The sequence below is a fragment of the Desmodus rotundus genome, chromosome 12 (assembly GCF_022682495.2).
Source record: "Desmodus rotundus isolate HL8 chromosome 12, HLdesRot8A.1, whole genome shotgun sequence".
NCBI lineage: Eukaryota > Metazoa > Chordata > Mammalia > Chiroptera > Phyllostomidae > Desmodus > Desmodus rotundus.
In genome coordinates, this window is record NC_071398.1 from 19,175,872 (window position 1) to 19,196,776 (window position 20,905).

A 20,905-nucleotide genomic window follows, 5' to 3' on the forward strand; every position below is an offset into this window, starting at 1 on the left:
CCACTTTCCCCCACCCCAGCTACCCCCGCCTCCCACCTTCAATCCTGCCCCCCTTTAGCTTTGTCCATGGGTCCTTTACTATACATGTGCCTGATTTCCCTTCCCCTACTTTCCCCTGTTATCCTCCTTTCCCCTCCCTTCTGGTCTCTGTCAGTTTGTTCTTTATTTCAATGTCTCTGGTTCTATTTTGCTTGCTTATTTGTTTTGTTGATTAGGTTCCACTTATAGGTGAGATCATATGGTATTTGTCTTTCACTGTCTGGCTTATTTCACTTAGCATAATGCTCTCCAATTTTATCCTTGCTGTCATAAAGGGTAGGAGCTCCCTATTTTTTTCTGCTGCATAGTATTCCATTGTGTAAATGGAGCAGAGAGATTTAATATTTGGCCAAAAACCACATCATGGGTTAGATCTGAAAATTCAAAGTTAATTCCTTCTAGCAGGTCACTTGATTAATATGTGAAATACAGTTATGAATCTGAGGGAAAAATAAAACATTAAGACCAAGAAGGCAGGTAGTTACAATATAACTGAAGCCCATCTTGACAATTTCAATAAACAAGGTGATAGTCACTTACTGAGTATAAGTCACTGAGTATATCCTGTATACCCCTCTCTCATTTGGAGCCCGGAAATGCACCGTGATGGGAGGGGGGTCGTGTGTAGAAGGAAAGTAGAATAGCGGGGGGTTCGGTGGGATAAGGCTGGTTTTGTAGACTAGAAAGAAGGGATATCGATGTCAGAGCCAGCACGGAAAATTCTGAATGTTTTGGTTTCCAGAAAGAAACTTTAGAACTGAGCAATAAAGAGAGAAAAATTCTTCTCAGAGACGTAAAATGACGTGGAAGTTGATTTCAGAAGTGTTAGAGGAGTAATATGAAGTTTTTCACAGATATAAAAATGAAAGTAGGGTCATTTTAGGCTGATTGCCCGTGTCTGGGGTTTGCTCTCTCTGATTTGCTAGAAAATGCTATATTGAGTTTTTGCTCTAAAGAAATAGACATTATTTAATATTTATTTTAATCGCAACTGAAAAATAAGTGTCTTTGTACATGTTTCTAACTCCTTCAAATGACCTAATGTTGAAAGCATCCCTCTGCAGGAGGAAACTGAATGGCCATGCTTCTGTTTTTGCAGATACACACAGCCCTCTTAATGCGCATTACCTGATACAAGCCCAAGAGAGGCTTTTAGAATAAGGCTGTCCTTGAATTATGTCCCTGGGCTGAGTAAAACTGAAAGTTTCCCGCAAATGTCACAAGCACAAAACAGCTGCAACCCAGGATAAGAACACACTGAACCTAAAGTCCCATCCGCTCAGTCTGAACCCTGTGGACTCAGGCTCCCTTGCACTGGAGTCCCTCACCAAGCAGAAGGGCCTCCCAGCCTCCAGGGAGCCCCCACGTCAGACGATCCTCTTATGGGTCACATCCAGATGTCAAGGCTTCCTGCTCTGGGGAGATTCTGATTGCCTCTCTACAGTGTTTTTATCCTGCCTTTTTCCAGCCACCAGTTCTGACCATCAGATTTCTTTGATGATGGGGGGTCCAAAAGTGCTTCTGGGAGAGAAGTTAAGTGTGTTGTCCTCTTGTCTGCATGTGGACCCCGGATTCTCTTGCTGGGATAATGCTTCTGAAAGTGATCTGGCCCACCCGAAATCATGAAGCCCTTGAATTTGCCTGCATATGCTGAGCTTATCTAACAGTGTATCACTTTGGGGGGGCACTTCCTACCATTCTGGTGAGACTTTTCTAGCAGTTTTTAGGGGTCCAACATGGCCCCTTTGATCAGTTAGCTTAGATAGGAACAGGTTAGCTGCATCCAGTCTATATTCCCAAACAGAGCAGAGTCTAAACCCACCAGACAATACATTTGTCTTATGGGTTGGGAGCAAAACCAGGTCTTCAAGAGTTCTGACATGCCCACTGATACACCAATGAATGGATGAGCCACCTCTTCTGCCTGGCCTCTCTGCCCATTCTGGTCATGAGTGTTGCTAGCACTCCATATCACTAAGACCCCCGATCATCAAAGGGGCCAGGTATTTGTGATTTATCAGAAGGGGCAGACACTTTTCAAGGTTTGGAAAAGTGCCACAATGAAATGCCTAAATAAGTGAAAGTGCTGAAGGATTCCCTGTTCCCTGCACGATCTCCAAGGTCCCTGCCAGCTCTAAATTGTATGGCTTTTGTGGTTCCAGTTGCAGAAAAATGGCAGAAATAGGCTGCAAAGATGAATAGGCATCTGCTAATAACTACACAATGTACAAAGTAAATGGATATAGCTGATTCAATAAATACATTGAGCACTTATAGGAGTCACCTCTGGTTTATGTCTTGGGGATAGGACAGGGCCTTCACTCATGGAGCCTTCATTCTATTGGGTTGGCCAAAAAATTTGTTTGTTTTTTTCCAGAAGATGGCTCTAATAGTGCTTAGTCATCTTTAACTGCATTTGAAACAATTTTGTTAGTTTGTATTGTGACAGCTGCCATATTAGTATGCATTTTAAAAAACTGATAAAAATTGGTGAATTTTTATGTAGCCATTTTAATATTGAAGATGGAAGAAAATAAGCAACATTTTCAGCATATTATGCTTTACTATTTCAAGAAAGGTAAAGACACAACTGAAATGCCAAAAAAAAAAAAAAAAGATCTGTGCAGTGTACAGAGAAGGTGCTGTGGCTGATCGAATGTGTCAAAAGTGGTTTGCGAAGTTTTGTGCTGGAGATTTCTCACTGGATGATGCTCCACGGTCGGGTAGACCAGTTGAAGTTGATAGCGATCACATCGAGACATTAATTGAGAGCAATCAATGTTATACTAAGCAGAGATAGCCGACCTACTCAAAATATCCAAATCAATAAAGTTATTGGTAAAAATGAAAAATGTGTATTTTATTTTATAGAAAAAAACCCATATGAACTTTAAAAAAAAATTTTATTGTTATTCAGTTACAGTTGTCTGCCTTTTCTCCCCATCCCTCCACCCCACCCCCCATACGAACTTTTTGGCCAACCCAATCGCAACCTGATCTGGGAGAAGAAAGCTCCCAGGACCCCCATGGCACTCACAGCCCCTCATTCTACTCCTTGGAGGCTCTGTGCCCTTTTGTAATTCTGGAGTCTGGGGGATGCTGCCTGAGAAGCACATTGGTCAGACCGTTTCCTTCATAAATAAACCTAAACTGGCTCTAGGTTTCCTTCCTTGCCCCACCCCGTTGAAGCCTGCACTTCAGACCATTTTGTTCTCTGTCTGATTCTTTATTCGAGCACCGTGTTCACCAGTAGTCAGACTGGAACTGGAATGTGCACGGGGGACTGTCTGAAACTGGGGCCTGATTATTTATCACGTTGCCTTTCCTTAGTTTTCCTTTCCTTTTTAGGCTCCACCACCTAAATAGATTTTTGGATGTGTTTATCACATATGCCTTACTTGGCTCTATTTACAAAAACCATAGAAAAAATGCACACCTTTCTCCCCTAATTTTTCCAATACTTCCCTCTTAGTCTTCCCAAGTGTCATAAAAATGCATCCACTTTTACAGACCCAGGAAGTTAATGAAAAGGCCCCAGGTTACATGTTTAGTACAAAGTATTTTTCAAGGGAGTTCTGATATACAGTATGTGTATCACAAAATTTTAAAACTTGGTTTCTTTATTACAAGTGGTTTGAATTAAAATGAGAAATATCACCCTAGATAAGAACCACGGTTTGATCTGGCCCTTGTTCTTCCTTGGGTCATTGCTATGTTTTCATAGAATAAGAGTATTTCCTTATGTTGTCACCCCAAAAGTTAGGAATGTGGTCCCTCCACTAAGGGAGTTAGGTACTTCTTTCTCTGCAGCCCATCGTGACATTATTTATATAGGCAGAGCACTTAACATGTATGTCATAAAATGTTTGTATACATATTTATCACCCATCTGACATATGAGCTCCGTGCAGTCTTGGACCACACCCTTCTCCATCTCCGAAGCCCAGTGCTGGGCACACATTGGCATACAATGAATGTTCACTGAATACACAAATTTTTAAAATTCATTAAATATCCTCATTATAAAGTAACATAACTATTAGTTATATAAACTTACTATATATGTCCATGAACTCATTGAAGCTATTTTTGAAGCTTGTTTCCAATTGGTACCACCTCTTAACAAGTAGCATAAGTTAACTCTCTGTTGAGTAAAATAGTGCTTTCTTTTATCTATTATAAAAATACCTCCTTCCAGTTTCCTGGAGTTTTAACATAATAATAGTAACATTTAAAAGCAGTACCTTCCCTTCATCGTATTGTTTTTTTAATGATTCTTTCTTGTTGTTCAGGAAGGTGATGTCTGGCCCAACTCATCAGCTGAAATCACTGTGTACTTTAACCCTCTGGAAGCCAAGCTGTACCAAATGACTGTTTACTGTGACATTTCAGGTAAAGACTTCCTCTGTAGTGAAGGCAGTTACGAAGTGCCCAGAACATAAAGTGGGATGCCTGAGTGTGTGTGTGTGTGTGTGTGTGTGTGTGTGTGTGTGTGTGTGTGTGAGTGAGTGTGAGTGTTGGCTCTGGGCAGTGCACAGTATCAGTAGAGGACTAATAGACTTAAGCTATGCACTTCTTCACCTCTTTCTAGAATAGACCAAGCTTTGAAGTGTACTGCAGTTGTGCTGCGGAAGGACTGGGGATGGGAAACCATGCATCTGGGTTTCCTTTTGACTTTTAGAGCAGTGAAAACATTCCTTGAACAGAGTCTCACAATTTATATTTTTGTTATTTTTATGGTATTTGGCTACTTATTTTGTCCTTTTTAAGTTTTTCTAAAATAATGTATGCCAGGTGGGATGGGAGGGTAGTCTGGCAGTGGCCAGAGCCACAAGGAGAGTGTACAAGTAGGGTGGCAACCAGATGGTTTCAGGAATTGTATATACAAACAGGAATTAAGCAAAAAAGGTAAATATATTAAGGACACCAAGAGCCAGCATTTTTTGTTCTTGGAGGAGGGAACTAAAAATATGGAAAGGAGAAGGGCTAAGATGAGCCCTTTCGTCTTGGAATGGAGTTGGAGTTACCATTATGAATGACAGTTGTTAATATGCAGACTTATAGAAGTAAATATATATGTATGTGAATGTGTATATTGTACATACATATGCATGTTTCCTAGCCATGTCCATTGAGAGGCCCTGGAAGCTCTGAGACCCTGATAGCAATGAGCACACCTGGAACCCAAAGCTCAATTTCTGAACCCCACTCTCCACTAAAAGGAACCTTAGAGAATTAACTGATTCTTGGACTGAAGCAGACAAAGAACAAGATGAACCTGGAACACCTCTTGTGCTGGAAAGTAAGGGGACCTCAAAGAATGACAGAGAAATGTCAGAATGATGCAGAAACCAGCAAAGGGACTCCCACTGACCAAATTTGGAACAAGTTGAGAATTAAAGTAAATAACAACCCAAATAGATTATAATCCATTGAATAAATAGGACTCTGAGAATCAGCTCAGTAAAACTTACCATCTGGCAACCATAGTAATCACCAATTCAGGTAAAAAGCATCAGTGGATCTTAAAACTAATGTCTGAAAGTGGGATGCGGAATAGGATTTTCATATTCTCAAAATATTCTCCTTCAAAATACTTATCAATTATAAAGAGGAGAAAATTAACTTTACACTGAAGAAAGCTGGTAGATGTGATTTTATGTAATACCCACAATCATAGAGGAGATTACCTTCTTAGACCACCTGCTAGAATGCAATGAGAACACAGCATCTCTCTCTTTTTAAAAGATTTTATTTGTTTATTTTTAGAGAGAGGGGAGGGAGGGAAAAGAGGAGATAAACATCCATTTGTTGTGGTTGCCTCTCAAGTGCCCCCTACTAGGGACCTGGCCCGCAACCCAGGCATGTGCCCTGACTGGGAATCGAACCAGTGATCCTTTGGTTCATAGGCCAGCACTCAATTTCTCTGAGCCACACCAGCCAGGGCTGCATCTCTTCAATGATATTAAAACCTGATACCTAACTTGGATCTAATTATGAGGAAACATCAGACTAACCTGAATTGAAGAATAAAACAAAATCACCAACCTATAATCTTCAAAAATATTAAGATCGCAAAAGTCAAGAAAAGACTGAAGAACTATTTCACACGGAAGAGGGCCAGAGCGGTATGACGTGTAGGGCAACCTGTGAGCCTGGTTTGGATCTTTTGCCATAAAGATTATTGGGCCAAGGATGTATAGAGGTTCTTTGCACTACTCTGGGACCTTTTCTGTATTTTACAAATATTTCAGAATTCTAAACAATTGCTGACACCAATGAATAAGTAAAACATACAGATTGTAAGATTACAAAGTTAAATAGCAGTCCGTGCTTAGCCGTTTCTTGAGGTGTAATTTTTCTTGCTAATTCTATTCTTATATTGTTATTTGTTAATTTATCAACCTCACATATTACTTTTGAGTCCCCAGTATGATAGGTGAGGATTTAGTTCTTACATCTCCTCTACGTCTTCCTGGGCTCATTGAGTTATAACTTACATGCAGTGAAATCACCCATTTGGGGGGCATAGTTCTGTGAACTTTTACAAACCATAACAGTCTTGCAACAACCGCCATAAAGTTCCCTCCTGCCCCTTTGCAGGTGGTCCCATCCCCAATCTCAGTCCCTGGCAACCCAGTTACTTCAATATATGTACTTCATTTTGTGAATTTTATCAATAACCTTAATTAATATATTTAAAGCTGTATTTTGTGTTTTGTCAACCCTATAATATCTCTTGACTATTAAGGTAAGGATATAGAGACCCCTAACCTGCCCAACGCCATTCCACCCTGTTTCTCCCTCTCACCTTCTGGGAGTCGTTCTGCTTTTATGTTATCATGATTGATAACTGTGTTTGAGGCTTCCATTTTGTCTACGTGAATTTTATACACTGAAGGGACGAATTGTATTCATAGATTGCATCTTACCTTCTGTAGGTCGGCTGTTCTAACTTTTAATCACTCAAGGAATAGTCCTAAGTCAGGTACGTTCTCCTTCTTTACCGTCCCCCAGTTTCTCAGTTACGCCTTGCTTTAGTGCACTTCATGATCAACTGGACTCTCTTGTACAGCTTCTGAGTTTTCCCCCCTGTGGTTTCTAATTCCTCAGTTCTTCACTGCTATCTAATTTTAGAATTCATTCTCTTCTTGAAGACATTTGTCTTAGAGCCCACCAGCTTCTTATTCTAATTCAGATTAGTCACCTCCTACACAGTTGTTATCCAGGATTTTAAAAAATTTCTGTGTGGAATCTAATGAACAAAATAAACTGACGAACAAAATAGAAACAGAGGCCTGGATACATGAAACAGACTGACAGCTGTCAGGGGGAAGGGAAGAAGGGGAGACCAGATGAAAGAAGGTGAAGGGGTCAGCCAGAGGACGTATGTGCTTGACACAGAGACACAGAGGACAGTGAAGTGGTGGCCTGAGGGGAGGGGGGCGCAGGGACTGGGTGGGGGTGAGCAGAGTGGGGGTGGGGCAATGGGGACATCTGTAATAGTATTAACTATAAAAATAAAGTTATAAAATAAAGTAAAATTTCCAATATGTCTTCCTTTATATCTTCTCTCTTTCACTTTGCCCAAGGAACTTCCTTAAAAGGGGTGTGTAAAACAGAAATTTTGATCCTTGCGTATCTGAAAATGTCTCGTTATGCCTCCAAATTCACTTGATAGTTTAGGTAATTCTAGGTTTAAAATAACTTCTCCTCAGAACTTTGAAGACATTGCATACACTTTATTGTAAAAATTAAGAAATCTGAAGATCACCTAATTACCATTTCTTTATAGGTGGCCTATTAGATCTCCCTCTGTGAAGCTTTGTCCAAAAATGGGTTTTTCTAATTAATCCTCCTCAGCTTTCTAGGGCCATTTGAGTTTGATTACTCATATATCCCTTCAGCTCTGGGAAAATTTTTTTTTATTTTTACATATTTTCCTCCATTTTTTATTTAATTCTTTAGGAAATCTTAATAGTTCAATGTTAGACCTACAGGGTTGATTATCTGTTGTTAAAGAACAAGATTTTAATCATCAAACAGGAGTAATAAATAACATTAAATACCACTGAAAGCTATTAAATAAGGAAGCCCAGAGAAATACTGATATTTATTAGTTAGAAAATTCCAGAGTGGTGTGGGCATCATGCCATGCATTCATAGGGTTCCTCCCAATGCCTCCTGGTCCATGGTTGCCTGTTTATGTAAAGGATGAGAAAATGGGTGTAATTTTGAGGGGAGCTAGTACTACTTGCCTTTGCTGTTTTATGTGTAAGCTTCCAATGATTATGGCTGTGGTGAGGATTTTAGACGGGGGGGTGGGGCTGGTAAGAGTGCACAATCCTCAGTATTTTCAAGTGCAAAAATTCTACTATTCTGCTGTACCCAGCATGTTTTCAGTTACTATCTGCAGTCACTTTTCTCTGTGTATGGAGTGGTCAGGCAGTCTAAGAATAGTGCAGGAGGATGGGCTACCTTCCACCTCTCCCAGGGGCGTGTCCCTTTCTGATGATGTTTATCTCACCTTCCACTGATGTAACTATCACCTTGACTTTTACGATAGTCATTTTATTATTTTAACATATAATTTTATCACGTGTGAATTGATCCCTGAGCAAAATAGGGTTTGCCTACTTTAAATATTTATATATTGAAATCATACTCCATGTCTTATGCTCTCAGCACCAGGAAGCTAAAGCCACTCAATAAATATTGATCAAATGAATGAAAAAATAAATAAAAGAAGGAATGAGTGAGTGAAGCTGCGTGTGATCTGGTCTTTCCCTGCCCAGGACTGTGGGGTTGTCAGCATGGCCTCAGGACAAACAATGCACTAGGAGTTTCCGTGTTGACATAAGTTTGTTTCTGTACTTCGGACCAGCATCGTCTCTCCCAGACTTCTTAGTGGGTTTGAAGGAAATGTTGGTACATCAGTTTTCAGACAAGGCTGGAAATGCTCCAGTGGCCCCCAAGCCACAGGTGGTGGTGGGATCTCCCTCCTCTCTGTGGCTCCCCTGGAACATTGTGCTTGGCCAGATTCCAAGGGGGTTGGCTGCTCTCCAGGAGGTTCCCAAACATCACATAACTAGTTGTATTGATCTATTGTTCCGTTTGCAATTCTAAATTCTGCCACAGGATTCACATCCTGGGTAAACTGAATAGTATAATTTTCCATCTGCATGACATTCTTCTTTATTCTGTGAGTGGTATTTTAAAAGACACAGTCGCTAGGGAAGGGTTTTGTTTACATAGTAATTCCCTATTATCTTCCCTGTAAATTCCATGCAATTCTGTGTGTCTTTTCAAGGGCTGGCAATGATTCCGTATTATTATCATCAAAGGGTTGGTAAAACCTTTTGGTTTTAGGTCTCTAAGAAATACTTCTTAGGCAGATCGAAAAGCTCCCACCCTTGCTTTATTTTATTTTGCTTTGCTTTGCTTTTCCTATATGCTTTGAGAGATAGAAGCAACTACATATATAGACATGCTTCCCCTCATACCTCTTCCCATAAACGATAGCAGAATCTATGTAACGGTCTGACATTGGTTTTTAAGTATTTCCTAGAGATTTCATAACATTAAATTAAAAAGTATCATTTTTTTCATGGTTGCATATGAATACTTTTTATTTACTTACCACAATTTAACTTTTAACCTTTTGTCCCAGAGAAATAGAACATAGATTCAGAAATATATGTAATACATGCTGCAGTGAGCAGAACAATGGCCCCCAATATGTCCGTGTTCCCAGCACCTGCGAGCACGTTACTGTGGACGGCAAATGGGAATTAGGGCGTAAACTGGAGTTTAGGTTACTACTGAGCTGACCTTAAACTAGGGAGATTATCCTGGATTATGTGGGTGGCTCAATATAACCATGAGGGTCCTTACGTGTCAGGGAGGGAAGTAGAAGTTACCAGTCTCAGCGTCAGAGTGATGTGATATGAGGAAGATTCTACCAGCCACTTCTGGCCGTGCAGATGGAAGGAGCGGGGAATTCAGGCAGCCTGTGTAAGAACCCGGGAGAGGCACGAAACGGGCTTTCCTCTAGAGCCTGAGAAACGAGCCCTGTCAATGCTGTGATTAGACAGGACTTTCAGAACTTCTAAGATAAGTTTGTACATTAAGCTACAAAACTTGTGGTAATTTGTTGTGGAGCAATAGGGAGTTAATATACACATATATAAATTATAACAAACAATTGTATGGCAAACATGTAATTGCCATCAAGATCAATAATAAAATAGTTTCAGCCTCGGGAACCCCCCTGGTGTGTTCCTTCCCAATCACACTCCACTCACCCCAGCCTCCCCTTAAGATAATCACCCTTCTGCCTTTGATGATCATAATTTCTTTGCTTTCATTTGTAGTTTTTACCCCTATGTGTGTACCCCTGAACAGTACAACTTAGTACTGCCTTTTGGGGAGTGTACATCATTGGAATCAATGTGCATGTCTCATCCTCGGTGTTGCTCGTAGCTCTGCGTGTGTGTCCTTTCCATTGCTGTATAGCGTGCCATTGTGTGAACGCATGTGCAGAGACAGGAAGTTGCAGGGGAGGCCCGTGTCGCTGGTCTTGAGGGAGGCCTCTCAGGATGCATGAAATTTAACCCATCATCCCCAACTGCAGCCTTCCTTCTTTCTAAAGCTTTATACCTAGGCACAGTTTGTACCCTCAGATAATACAGAAATGAACAGGGGTAACAGACACACAGGCCAACAGTTACATTGCGATGCTCTACGGTGAATGACTAGATAATGGAAGAGGGTATAGAACACACCCTCAGTCTTAGGGTTTTCAAGGAAGGCTCCTCAGAGAAAGTGACCCTTGAAGTATTTGTTAGTCAAGTGAAAAAATGGAGGGGTTGTGGCTGGGCATGTCTGGCAGGGATATACTTTGAAAACACGTAACAGGAGCATGAAATGGCAAAGAATCACAGGTTCTTAGGGTGCGGCTGCCAGAGAGAAAGACAGAGGTAGAGACAGAGACACTTGGGAGGGGATCAGTGGGGGCAGGAATTGAAGCTAGAGGCTGGACTAGTGGGTAGGATCTAGTTCATGGAAGGCTGCCCTTGAATGCCAGGCTAGGGACCTTGGACTTCATCCACTTCATCCTGAGTGCAGTGGGGAGTCGCCGAGGGGCTGTGAAGCAAGGGAGTGACCCGCCAACAAGAGCTGATGATGGAAAATATAACATCATTACAATCTTTTCAGTTAATCTAAGATTGAAATTTTTTTTCGTTTAAAGATTTCAGGTTTTCTTAGAATTAGTTAGACCTGCATATTAGGTATTTATTGATGATTTGATCTAAGGTCTTGAAACTGATCTTTTATCTATCTTGACTGTTCAATGGAGTGTTGAAATTCTGAATTTAATCATGAAGATTACCTTTTAAAAAATTTCAAAGGGAAACAGCATATATTTGGTTTGGATCACCATATGGGAACTTCAAAGGAAGCAACACTTTCTCATTTAAACTGTGAAATGTATTGCTAGATAGCATCATTAATGGGTGCTTCAGAGTCAAATGCAGAACATCAGCATGGTGGAAGTGATTCCAAATACACCTGCTTCCTTTAAAGAGCCAATTAAGATGAAACCTCATTGTCCATTTTTATTGAGCATACCATAAGAGAGAAACATCTAAGTATTTAGCACAGTTTAAGGCTTTTGATTTTTATCCTAATTAAACTAAAGAATGGAGATTTAATTAGATTTTGTAAACAGAAAGCTAAAGCACCCCAATCATTAAAAACACTTCTGGGTTTTCAGTAATAAGTGAGTAATACTGTTCATGTATATAGCTTTTCTCTCTCAAAACTCATCCAACTGCAACCTCATAATAATACAAGTTTTCTTAGTCCTATGAATAAGAAATTACTTTCTTGATCAACTACTTTTTAAATTATATTTTCAGTTATCAAATATTTCAAACAAATAAAAATACAGGGAATAATATAAAATATGTGTGTATGTAGATTTTAGATACAGGAAAACTTGAACAAATGGAAATGTATGCCCATGTTTTTGGTCAGGAAGATCAACATCACAGCTAGGTCAATTCTCCCTATAAATGTAATATGATTCCAGTCATAACATCAATAAGGTTTTTTAGAAAAATAAGTCAATTTCAAAGTTTTTATATAGGAAATAAATAAACTAGGGTTGCCTAGAAGATTCAGTAAAACAAAAATAATGTTGGAGGACTAGCCCTACCACATGTTAAAAGTTATTTTAAAAGCTATATATCAATTTTTAAAAAAAGATCAAAAGAAAGAAGGAAAGAAAGAAAGAGCTATAACAAATACAATTGCATGGTTCTGGAACATGAAGGAAAGTAGCTACCCTATCAACATTCATTCTTTCCATCCTCACCAGCAACAACAATCAACATGCCCTAATCTCCTAAACCCTCCCCTCCCCTGAATCCACACTTCCCAATATGCTTGTCAGGTGAACAAAATAAAAGTCCTTATTTGTTTAAGCCACTTGTTTCATTTATCTTTTGCTATATAACAAACTACCCTACATTTAGTGGCTTTAAACAACTAGCAGTCTTTTATTTTGTTCACAGATCTGAAATTTGGTCAGGATTCATGAAGGATAGCTCCTCTTTGCTCCACGTGGAGACAACTAGAAAAGCTTGAAGGTAGAGGAGGCTGGTACCATTTTATAGCTTATCCATCTTACACGTCTGGCAGTAGATCCTTGGCTGCTGGCAGGAACCTCACTAGGTTCTGTTTGCTGGAATCCCTATCCATGGCCTCTCCTTGTGCCCACTGGCTTCCTCACGGCATGGACAATGCACCAAATGGTAGCCAGGGAAACTCTATTGCAGTCTAATTGTCATTTCCTAGGTTACCTATCTTTTCTATCAAATTGATATTAATAATTATTTTATGTTTGATGTTCTACAGTTTCATTGGGATGATTTGCCTTTACCCTACTCGGTACTTGATATGCTTATTCAATCTAAGAACCTTTCGTTGATTCTGGAATATTCTCAGCAATTATCTTTTCAATGTTGTTTTCATCTCACTGTCTCAATTTTCTTCTTCTGGGAATTCTTTTAGATATATGTTTTCCCTATGGAACTGCCATATCTTTTAACTTCTTTATATTTCTGATTTCTTTGTCTTTCTGTGATACGTTCTGGGTATTATTCCACGATGTTTCTTCCGGTTGACTAATTCTTTCTGTAGCTGTGTCTACTTCTTGGTGTGTCCATCTATTCCGTTTCTCATTTCATCAACTTAATTTTTTAGTTTTAGAAATTCTTTATAGTTTTAACATTTTCATTTTTCCCTTCACTATGGTTTTTATCTCTTTGTTTACCTCTTTAAAGATTTTAAGAATGCTATGTTAGATTTTATTTAAGAATTTTCTGTTATCTCAAACTCTTCAGGTACTAATTTGCATGTTAGTGGTAACCACTGACTTTCCTCACCAGCCTGTTTCTTCAGATGGTTTGAAATGTTTATACTGTGAGGTCATCTTTATTATGTGCTGTGGGCTAAATGTCCACATCCCCCCCAGATTCATATGTTGACAACCTAATCCTCAGTGTGATGGTATTTGTAGGTGATGAGGTCATACGGGCGGCGCCCTCATGAATGGGACTGTGTCCTTACAGAAGGGACCTCACCCCTTTCTCCACGGGAGGACACAGTGAGAAGACAGCACCCATGAGCCAAGAAGTGAGCTCTCATCAGACACTGAATATCCCAGTGCCTCAGTCTTGGACTTCTCAGCATCCAGAGTTATGAGAAATAAACTTTGGTTATTTAAGTCATCCAGTTTATGGTGGTGGTGTTACTGCAGCCCAAACAGACTAAGGCAGCGTGAGGACTGGATCAGGGAAGTATTCTTTCAGAGCAGTTTTTGTTTCTTTTGACAAGGACCCCGTAACTTATTTTCTCAGCTTCTGATTCTTTCACCTGTAACATAGTGTAAACTTGGATCCCTTACCTGTGCATAGAACTTTGATTTCTCCTAGGAGCCTTTTTCCACTCTCAGAGTGACAGGTAGAGGACACGCTTCATCAGTGCTTCCCTAGACCAATAGGTAGAATTTTTCTAGTTTCCTTTTTGGAAAGAGGCATCCTTTTGAAAGTCCTGGATTTATGTGAGGATCTAAGTTCCCAGATAGGAACAGAACCTTATGTCCTGTTTCTGTGAGTGTTCAGTTAAAACGGAAGCCACTAGACCACATGACCTGTATGTACTTTATAAACCTCTAAATTTCCTTTTCTAGCACCTGGTATTTTCCTTTTTTTCTTTCTTTTGAGCTTGAATAAGTATTAATAAAACTTTTAATAAACTTTATTTTTGTATTTATTTACCTTTAAATATGTATTTTAGTGTTGTTCAGTTACAGTTGTCCCTCCTTTTTCCCCATGCTCTCCCCTGCCCCATCCCCCCATCCACAATCACCCACCCACTGTCCATGCCCATGAGTCCTCTATTTGTGTTACTTTGTTTGCCCTTCCCCTTCTTTCCCCCATTATCCCTCTCCCCTAGCCCCTCTGGTTACTGTCAGTTTGTTCCTTATTTCAATGTCTCTGGGTCTACTTTGCTCATTTGTTTGTTTTGTTAAGTTCCACTTATAGGTGAGATCATATGGGATTTTTCTTTCACCGCCTGGCTTATTTCACTTAGCATAATGCTCTCCAGTTCCATCCATGCTGTCACGAAGGGTAGGAGCTCCTTCTTTCTTTGTGCAGCATGGTATTCCATTGTGTAAATGTACCATAGCTTTTTGACCCACTCATTTACTGATGGGCACTTAGGCTGTTTCCAGCACTTGGCTATTGAAAATAGTGCTGCTATGAACATTGGGGTGCATAGATTCTTTTGAATTGATGATTCAGGATTTTTAGGGTGTAGTCCCAGCAGTGGGATCACTGGATCGAAAGGCAGTTGCATCTTTAGTTTCTTGAGGAAACGCCGTACTGTTTTTCACGGTTCCTGCGCCAGTCTGCATTCCCACTGACAGTGCACTAGGGTTTTGTATTTAAAGCTGAAGGATGGACAGAGACAGCTAACTCTGCCATGTTGTCATAAGTTAACACAGTTAACACTATTTGTATGTTGCTTGAGGTGATGTTCTCAGAGAATCCACTTATTAAAAATCTATATTGTGGGGTTTCATCTGTACTTTACTGAATCAAAACATGTGGAGGTGGTGCTAGAGAATATTTTAAATGAGGACTGAAAAGTGTGTAGCAAGGTTGCGAGATACAAGATCTATGTGGAGAGAAATCAGTTTTATTACTAGACAATGAGCAGTAGAAAATAGAAATTTACAAAAGCAATATCACTTACAACAGCATTAAGAAATATGAAATACTTAGAGATAAATTTGACAAAAGACCTGTAAGACCTGTCAATTTGTAAAACTGACAAAATGTGTAAGACCTGTACACTGAACTACAAAACATTGTTGAGAGAAATTAGACCTAAACCCTACCCTATACCCTGTTAATAGGTAGGTAAATTCAATATCATTAAGATGTTATTTACCCCTCAAATCCATCTCTAGGTTGAATACAATCCAAATCGAACTCCCAGCTGCTTTTTTGGTAAAAATTGACAAGCTGACCCTAAAATTCATATGGAAATGCAAAGAACCCAGAATAGCCAAAACAATTTTGGAAAAAGAGGAATAAAATTAGAAGACTACTACTACCTGATTTCAAGACAATTTACAGTTATCAGGATAATCCAGGATAATCTCTCCATCTCAAAATTCTTAACTTAGTCACATCTTTTGCCATATATGATAATATTCTCCCTTTTGCCATATCAGCTAGTATTTATATGTTCCAGGAATTAGGATGTGGATATCTTTGGGGGCTGTTATTCATCTAACCACAGATCCCATGTGGATGCCCAGTTGTTTTAGCTATTTAAAGTGTATATACAGTCCATCTTTCCTTAATGATATTCAATGCCTGCTCTGTCATAAATCACATTTACAGATATGTGTGCATTTATTCTGAGTTCTATATTCTTTTTCTGTAGTAATTTTTACACTCTCCCAATACTAATTATCTTAATTATAATAGCTTTATAATAGATTTTAATATATGAAAGGCCAAACCCCTCAATTTATTCTTCTTTAAGAATCTCTTGATTATTACTAGCCCTTTGTTTTACATTTAAATTTTATGATCAACCACCAAATTTCACCAAATTTTACCTGCTAGCAGTTTGCCTATTAAAGCATTAAAATTATAAATCGATTGGAGGAAAATTGACAAGTTTATGATGTTGAGTCTTCCTTATCAAGAACATAGCCTAGTTCTCCACTTATCTAGGTCTTTGTTAGTATCTTTCAATAAGGTTTTACATTTTTTACTGAAGGTCTTAAGTATATTTTATTAGATTTATTTCTAGGTACTTTATTTTTGTTGCTGTTACAGATGGTATCTTGAGAATTAATTTTTCTGATTATTGCTGGGTATAGAAATGTAGCTGACTTTTGTATATTGATTTGATAACGATCCATTTTACTCTGCCTTATTTATTTTAAAAGATTATTTCTAGATTCTTTAGGATACTACAGGAAGACAGTCCTAAAATATGTGAATAATGGCAGTTTGTTCTTCCCATTTATAACCCACATTTCTTTTCTTGTCTTATTGCACAGGAATAGAACTCAAGGATATCTAAGATTGGACATCTAAAATATCTTAGATGGGAAGTGTTTGAAAGCTCATGGTTACATTTTCTGGTATTTAATGCAGTGCAATCCACTGTATTCAGGGATTTCAGGGCTGTTAAAATTTCTCTACTTCTGTGTGAAAACAAGGTGTTAATGTAATCATAGGTGAGAAACTGCCCTATTTTAAAAAACATTTAAATATTTTGCTCTTCTAATAAGGAATCTGTCCTTTTAGCTTACTAGTCCCTTCAGGTTTGTTCCTAAAATTTAGGCTAACTCTTGTAAATGCAAAGCTGGGTACTTCTTGTACTCTCATTCCATCCTGGGTGAGGGAAAGGGCTAGCTACAAATAAGACAGGTTCCTTTGAAGTAATTAATAACTCCCAAAGAAACATTGGCTCACTGCTTTATTACAACACATCTCCTTTTTAAAAATTTATTTATTTAGGAAGGCAATCAAGGTAACAGATGGGGAAAGCTTTAAGCCTGACAGTTATAAATAGTCTTGCAGTTTGTTCCACAATATATTTGCAGTTCCCTTTCTTTGACATTCCAGAAGTTGGATCTCTGTCAAAATACTTTGTTCTTGACCAAGGAGAACAAATCATTACCAATAGATTTTAAACACTAAAATAATGGAGTAGGGTGGCAAGGTTTGGGCGCTCTGAAAATTTTACTTATGTCCTAGAGTGTTGCAAACTCTATCCAGGATTCAGATGGGTTGGGGGAACCCTTTGAAGAAATCGGCTGCTCCAAATGTTGCTAGGGTTGCTTTTGTTTCTGAGACTCAAAGTGATACTTGCCTGATAACCCCTGTGTTTCCGTAAACTAGAGGGGCACAGAATAGGTAGTCCTGTCTTTAAAAGGACAGTCATGGAGAAAAGGCAGTTAAGATACAGAAGCTAAATAGCACCAGAAGGCAGCAGAACATAAAATGTCACAAGGTGTTATAATGATGATAATAAATTAGAAATATCATTTGGTTGTTCAAAGTGTATTTGCTGTAACACTGAAAAATACATCTAAAAGAGCATCAAAAGTGTTTTGAAGGGTCAGAATATTACAAAGCAGATACATAATTTTTTCCTTCAATAACTGAAATTTAAGTGATGCAAATTTATGGAAAACCTGTCAAAATACCAACAATTTTAAAAAGTGGTGACATATCTACTGCCAAGGAGGACGTGGAGAGCCAGGGGCCATAAAACACCATTGTTGTCTGTGTGTGCATTGGTGTGATTGTTCTGGAGGGGAGTATGCCCACGGCTGTCAGAACGTCAAGTGTCCATCTCTTCGTCCTGGCAGTTCTGTTGCCAGTAGTGGTGGGTTCGGTAATTTGTATCAACTCTCTCTCTAAGAACAGCTAGAAGAGCAAGGGGAAGTTTTTTTTAAAACTTGTTCTGAAGATAAAACAGAGCTACTAGAACAGTGAATAATTATGGATCCAACATCCAGGAGGAGAAACAACCAAGATAATTAAACTTTGGGGGGGAGGGACTCTTTATTCTCAGCAATACTGACTTTTTGGCAGATACTGCAGAGAGGCTGAAAAGTTGTGTTAGGAAAGAAAACACAGGTGTTAACGGGATGCTCAAGGAGAACAGGCTGTAGTAGCCGCCCAGGCTGGAGGGTGGGACCCAGTGAAGCAGCACCTGGAAAAGGACCAGCCCTCACAATGACTCAGTTTTGAATTGGTTTTCAGGTGTCAACTTGATTAAGACAGTTCTGTACTGGGGTTCCAAGAGATCATTAATCCCTAATGCCAGAAGGCGTCTATTGTGTATGAGGAATTAACTTCTCTTTTATAACTAGGATAGTACTAGCTGCATGCCCTTCTTGGGAGAATAGAGAAAATAGCTATTCAAATGATTTGCTGCAGGGCTTGCTTCTCTCGCAGACGAAACTACAAATGACTAGATTAGGTCATCTGGGATTGCTGATGCTCCCTAGTCACTGGCCGGAAGCTGGAGAAAGATACCATCTTAGGGCTTAATTATCGCTTCAGTTTTTTATATACACTGATCAGACTCAATCAAAATAGCCATGCATGTGAGGAGGTAATAATTTGGTAGAATATTAGATAAACAATAGAAACAAACCTGTAGGGAGCCAGATACTAGAATTATCAGATTTAAAAAATAGTCTTAGTAAAGACAAGATGAGCAGAGACCTGGAAACTATAAAAACTCTAAAGGAAAGTCTAGAACTGAAAAGTTATAATGACAAATTAAGAACTCAGTAGAAGGATTTAATAGCCTATTTGGTGCAGCCAGAAATAGATTTTATCAACTGGAAATTAAATAAATCAAAAGAAAATATTCACACTAAAGTGTGTAGAGACAAAATACAGAAAAGAGGCTAAGAGGCAAGTGGATTGTGGCAAAAAGTTCATATATATATTTCCATTATATATTCCATTATAAATATATAAATATTTTTTACATACAGGAAATAAACGAGAAAATGGAGCATAAGCAATATTTGAAGAGATAATGACTAAAAAATTTCCAAACACTGATGAGAGGCATTCATCCACAGATTCCATAAGTGTCACAAATTCCAAGAAGGATAAACACAAACTACACCTGGGAATATTATATAGTAGTAAGGCTGCTGGAACCAAAGACAAAACGAAAATCTTAAAGCAGTAAGAAGAAAAGACACATTAACTCAAATGAGTCATAAGACTATAAGCTGAGTTCTCAGCAGAAATGGTGGAAGACAAGACACAACAGAATGATATATTCAAAGCGTTTAAAGAGATTATAGGAAAATTGGCCATATATATGTTCAAGGATATTAATTAAATTATAACTTGTTATAGTGAAAAATTGGAAGCCACAAAAGAGACTGGGGAACATCAATCAGTGATCGCTGATCTCTGATTTGGAGAAATTCCTTTGTAAGATACTGAAGGATACAGTTAAGAATGGCTTAAAATTTTTAAATTGTTTCTTTCTGCTAAAGTGTCAGCCTAATTTACAATGTTAGCTGTTCCCTAAAGGTAAAAAACTTAACAGTATTCCTGTTTCTTAAAACTAAACTAGATCTTTAGCCTTGGTTAAATTGCAGTCCCCCCAGTTCAGTGTAGGGAGCACGCACAGTCCTCCAGAGTGCTCCACTGGTAACAAGTTGGGGATTATTTGGGGCAATAAAGAATCATTTGGGTAATAAAGTTTGAATTGTTTTTATAGGCCGAGAGATCCGTCTGCCCCTTCGAATCAAAGGGGAAGGAATGGGACCAAAGATTCACTTCAACTTTGAATTGCTGGATATCGGAAAAGTTTTTGTTGGATCTGTACATTGTTATGAGGTACACACTAGAGTTGTTCATTGAGGGCCGGTGGCTTGTTTTGTTTTGTGTGTGTTCTTATTGATAGAAAATTTGTACAATCACATCCATTTGCCATCATTCCTGCTTTATTCAGACCCCGGCGTGACCTGACTCTTTCTGTTCTTTCTTAGCCGTGTTGAGTGGAGTAACTTTTTCCGTCCTCTTCAGCCCCCTCTAACTTTATGGAAAACATCAAAGCCATAACTTAATTGCTTTCGCCCTCATCATTTCGTAGATTATAAAGAGGAACTCCATAAATACATCTTCCCATCTGTTTAATGCTTGTTCCCTGACAACATAAATCCTGCAGATCGGAGGACAGAGAACCTACATTTTCCAGAATGTCCTAAAGAGGATAGCTGTTTTCACACCTCAGAATTTTCTCTAAGCGCACCAGTCTCCAATCCATGATTTAAAAACCAATCATTGTGGTTTCTGTCCAATTAAATAGAAAATGATACTTTTTAAAATATGTTCTAACGGGTTTATAAGGATCAAAGTTACTTCAACACCACCTCATCATAAATTTGTGTCTAGGACGCTTTTTCTGCAGTATCAAACTATAACCATTGGAATTTTATTTTAGAAAGATTCCAAATTATAAATGTTTATATTTCTATAGAGGTAATAATAACAGTTATTATTTAGTGAGTGCTTGAGGTTTAATCGGTGTATCAGGTTCCCTGCTTTATTATGTGCGCATGTCCATTTATAAGCGTGTAGTTCCCAATCCTTACAAAACCGTGAAAGGCAGGATTTATTGTAGCTACTTAGCAGAGAAGAAATAGGCAGATAGTGGATATTCTATATGAATATCGCCCTGCGTGCGTGTTGAGCACACACGCATCGTTCGTGCATTTAGT

At 38.8% G+C, this 20,905-nt stretch overlaps 1 protein-coding gene across 16 annotated transcripts in view; it reads left to right on the top strand.

Moving 5' to 3' along the window:
- Positions 1-20,905, top strand: part of HYDIN (HYDIN axonemal central pair apparatus protein) — a 338,541-nt gene that overhangs the window by 104,058 nt on the left and 213,578 nt on the right. For all 16 annotated transcript variants that reach the window (XR_008425734.1, XR_008425735.1, XR_008425736.1 and 13 more), the window contains 2 exons: positions 4,332-4,431; positions 19,903-20,021. Coding sequence is in view for 13 of the 16 variants with exons in the window: in XM_053915141.1 (XP_053771116.1) it covers positions 4,332-4,431; positions 19,903-20,021 (219 nt within the window). In the remaining 3 variants the exon portion in view is untranslated. The remainder of the gene's footprint in view (positions 1-4,331; positions 4,432-19,902; positions 20,022-20,905) is intronic.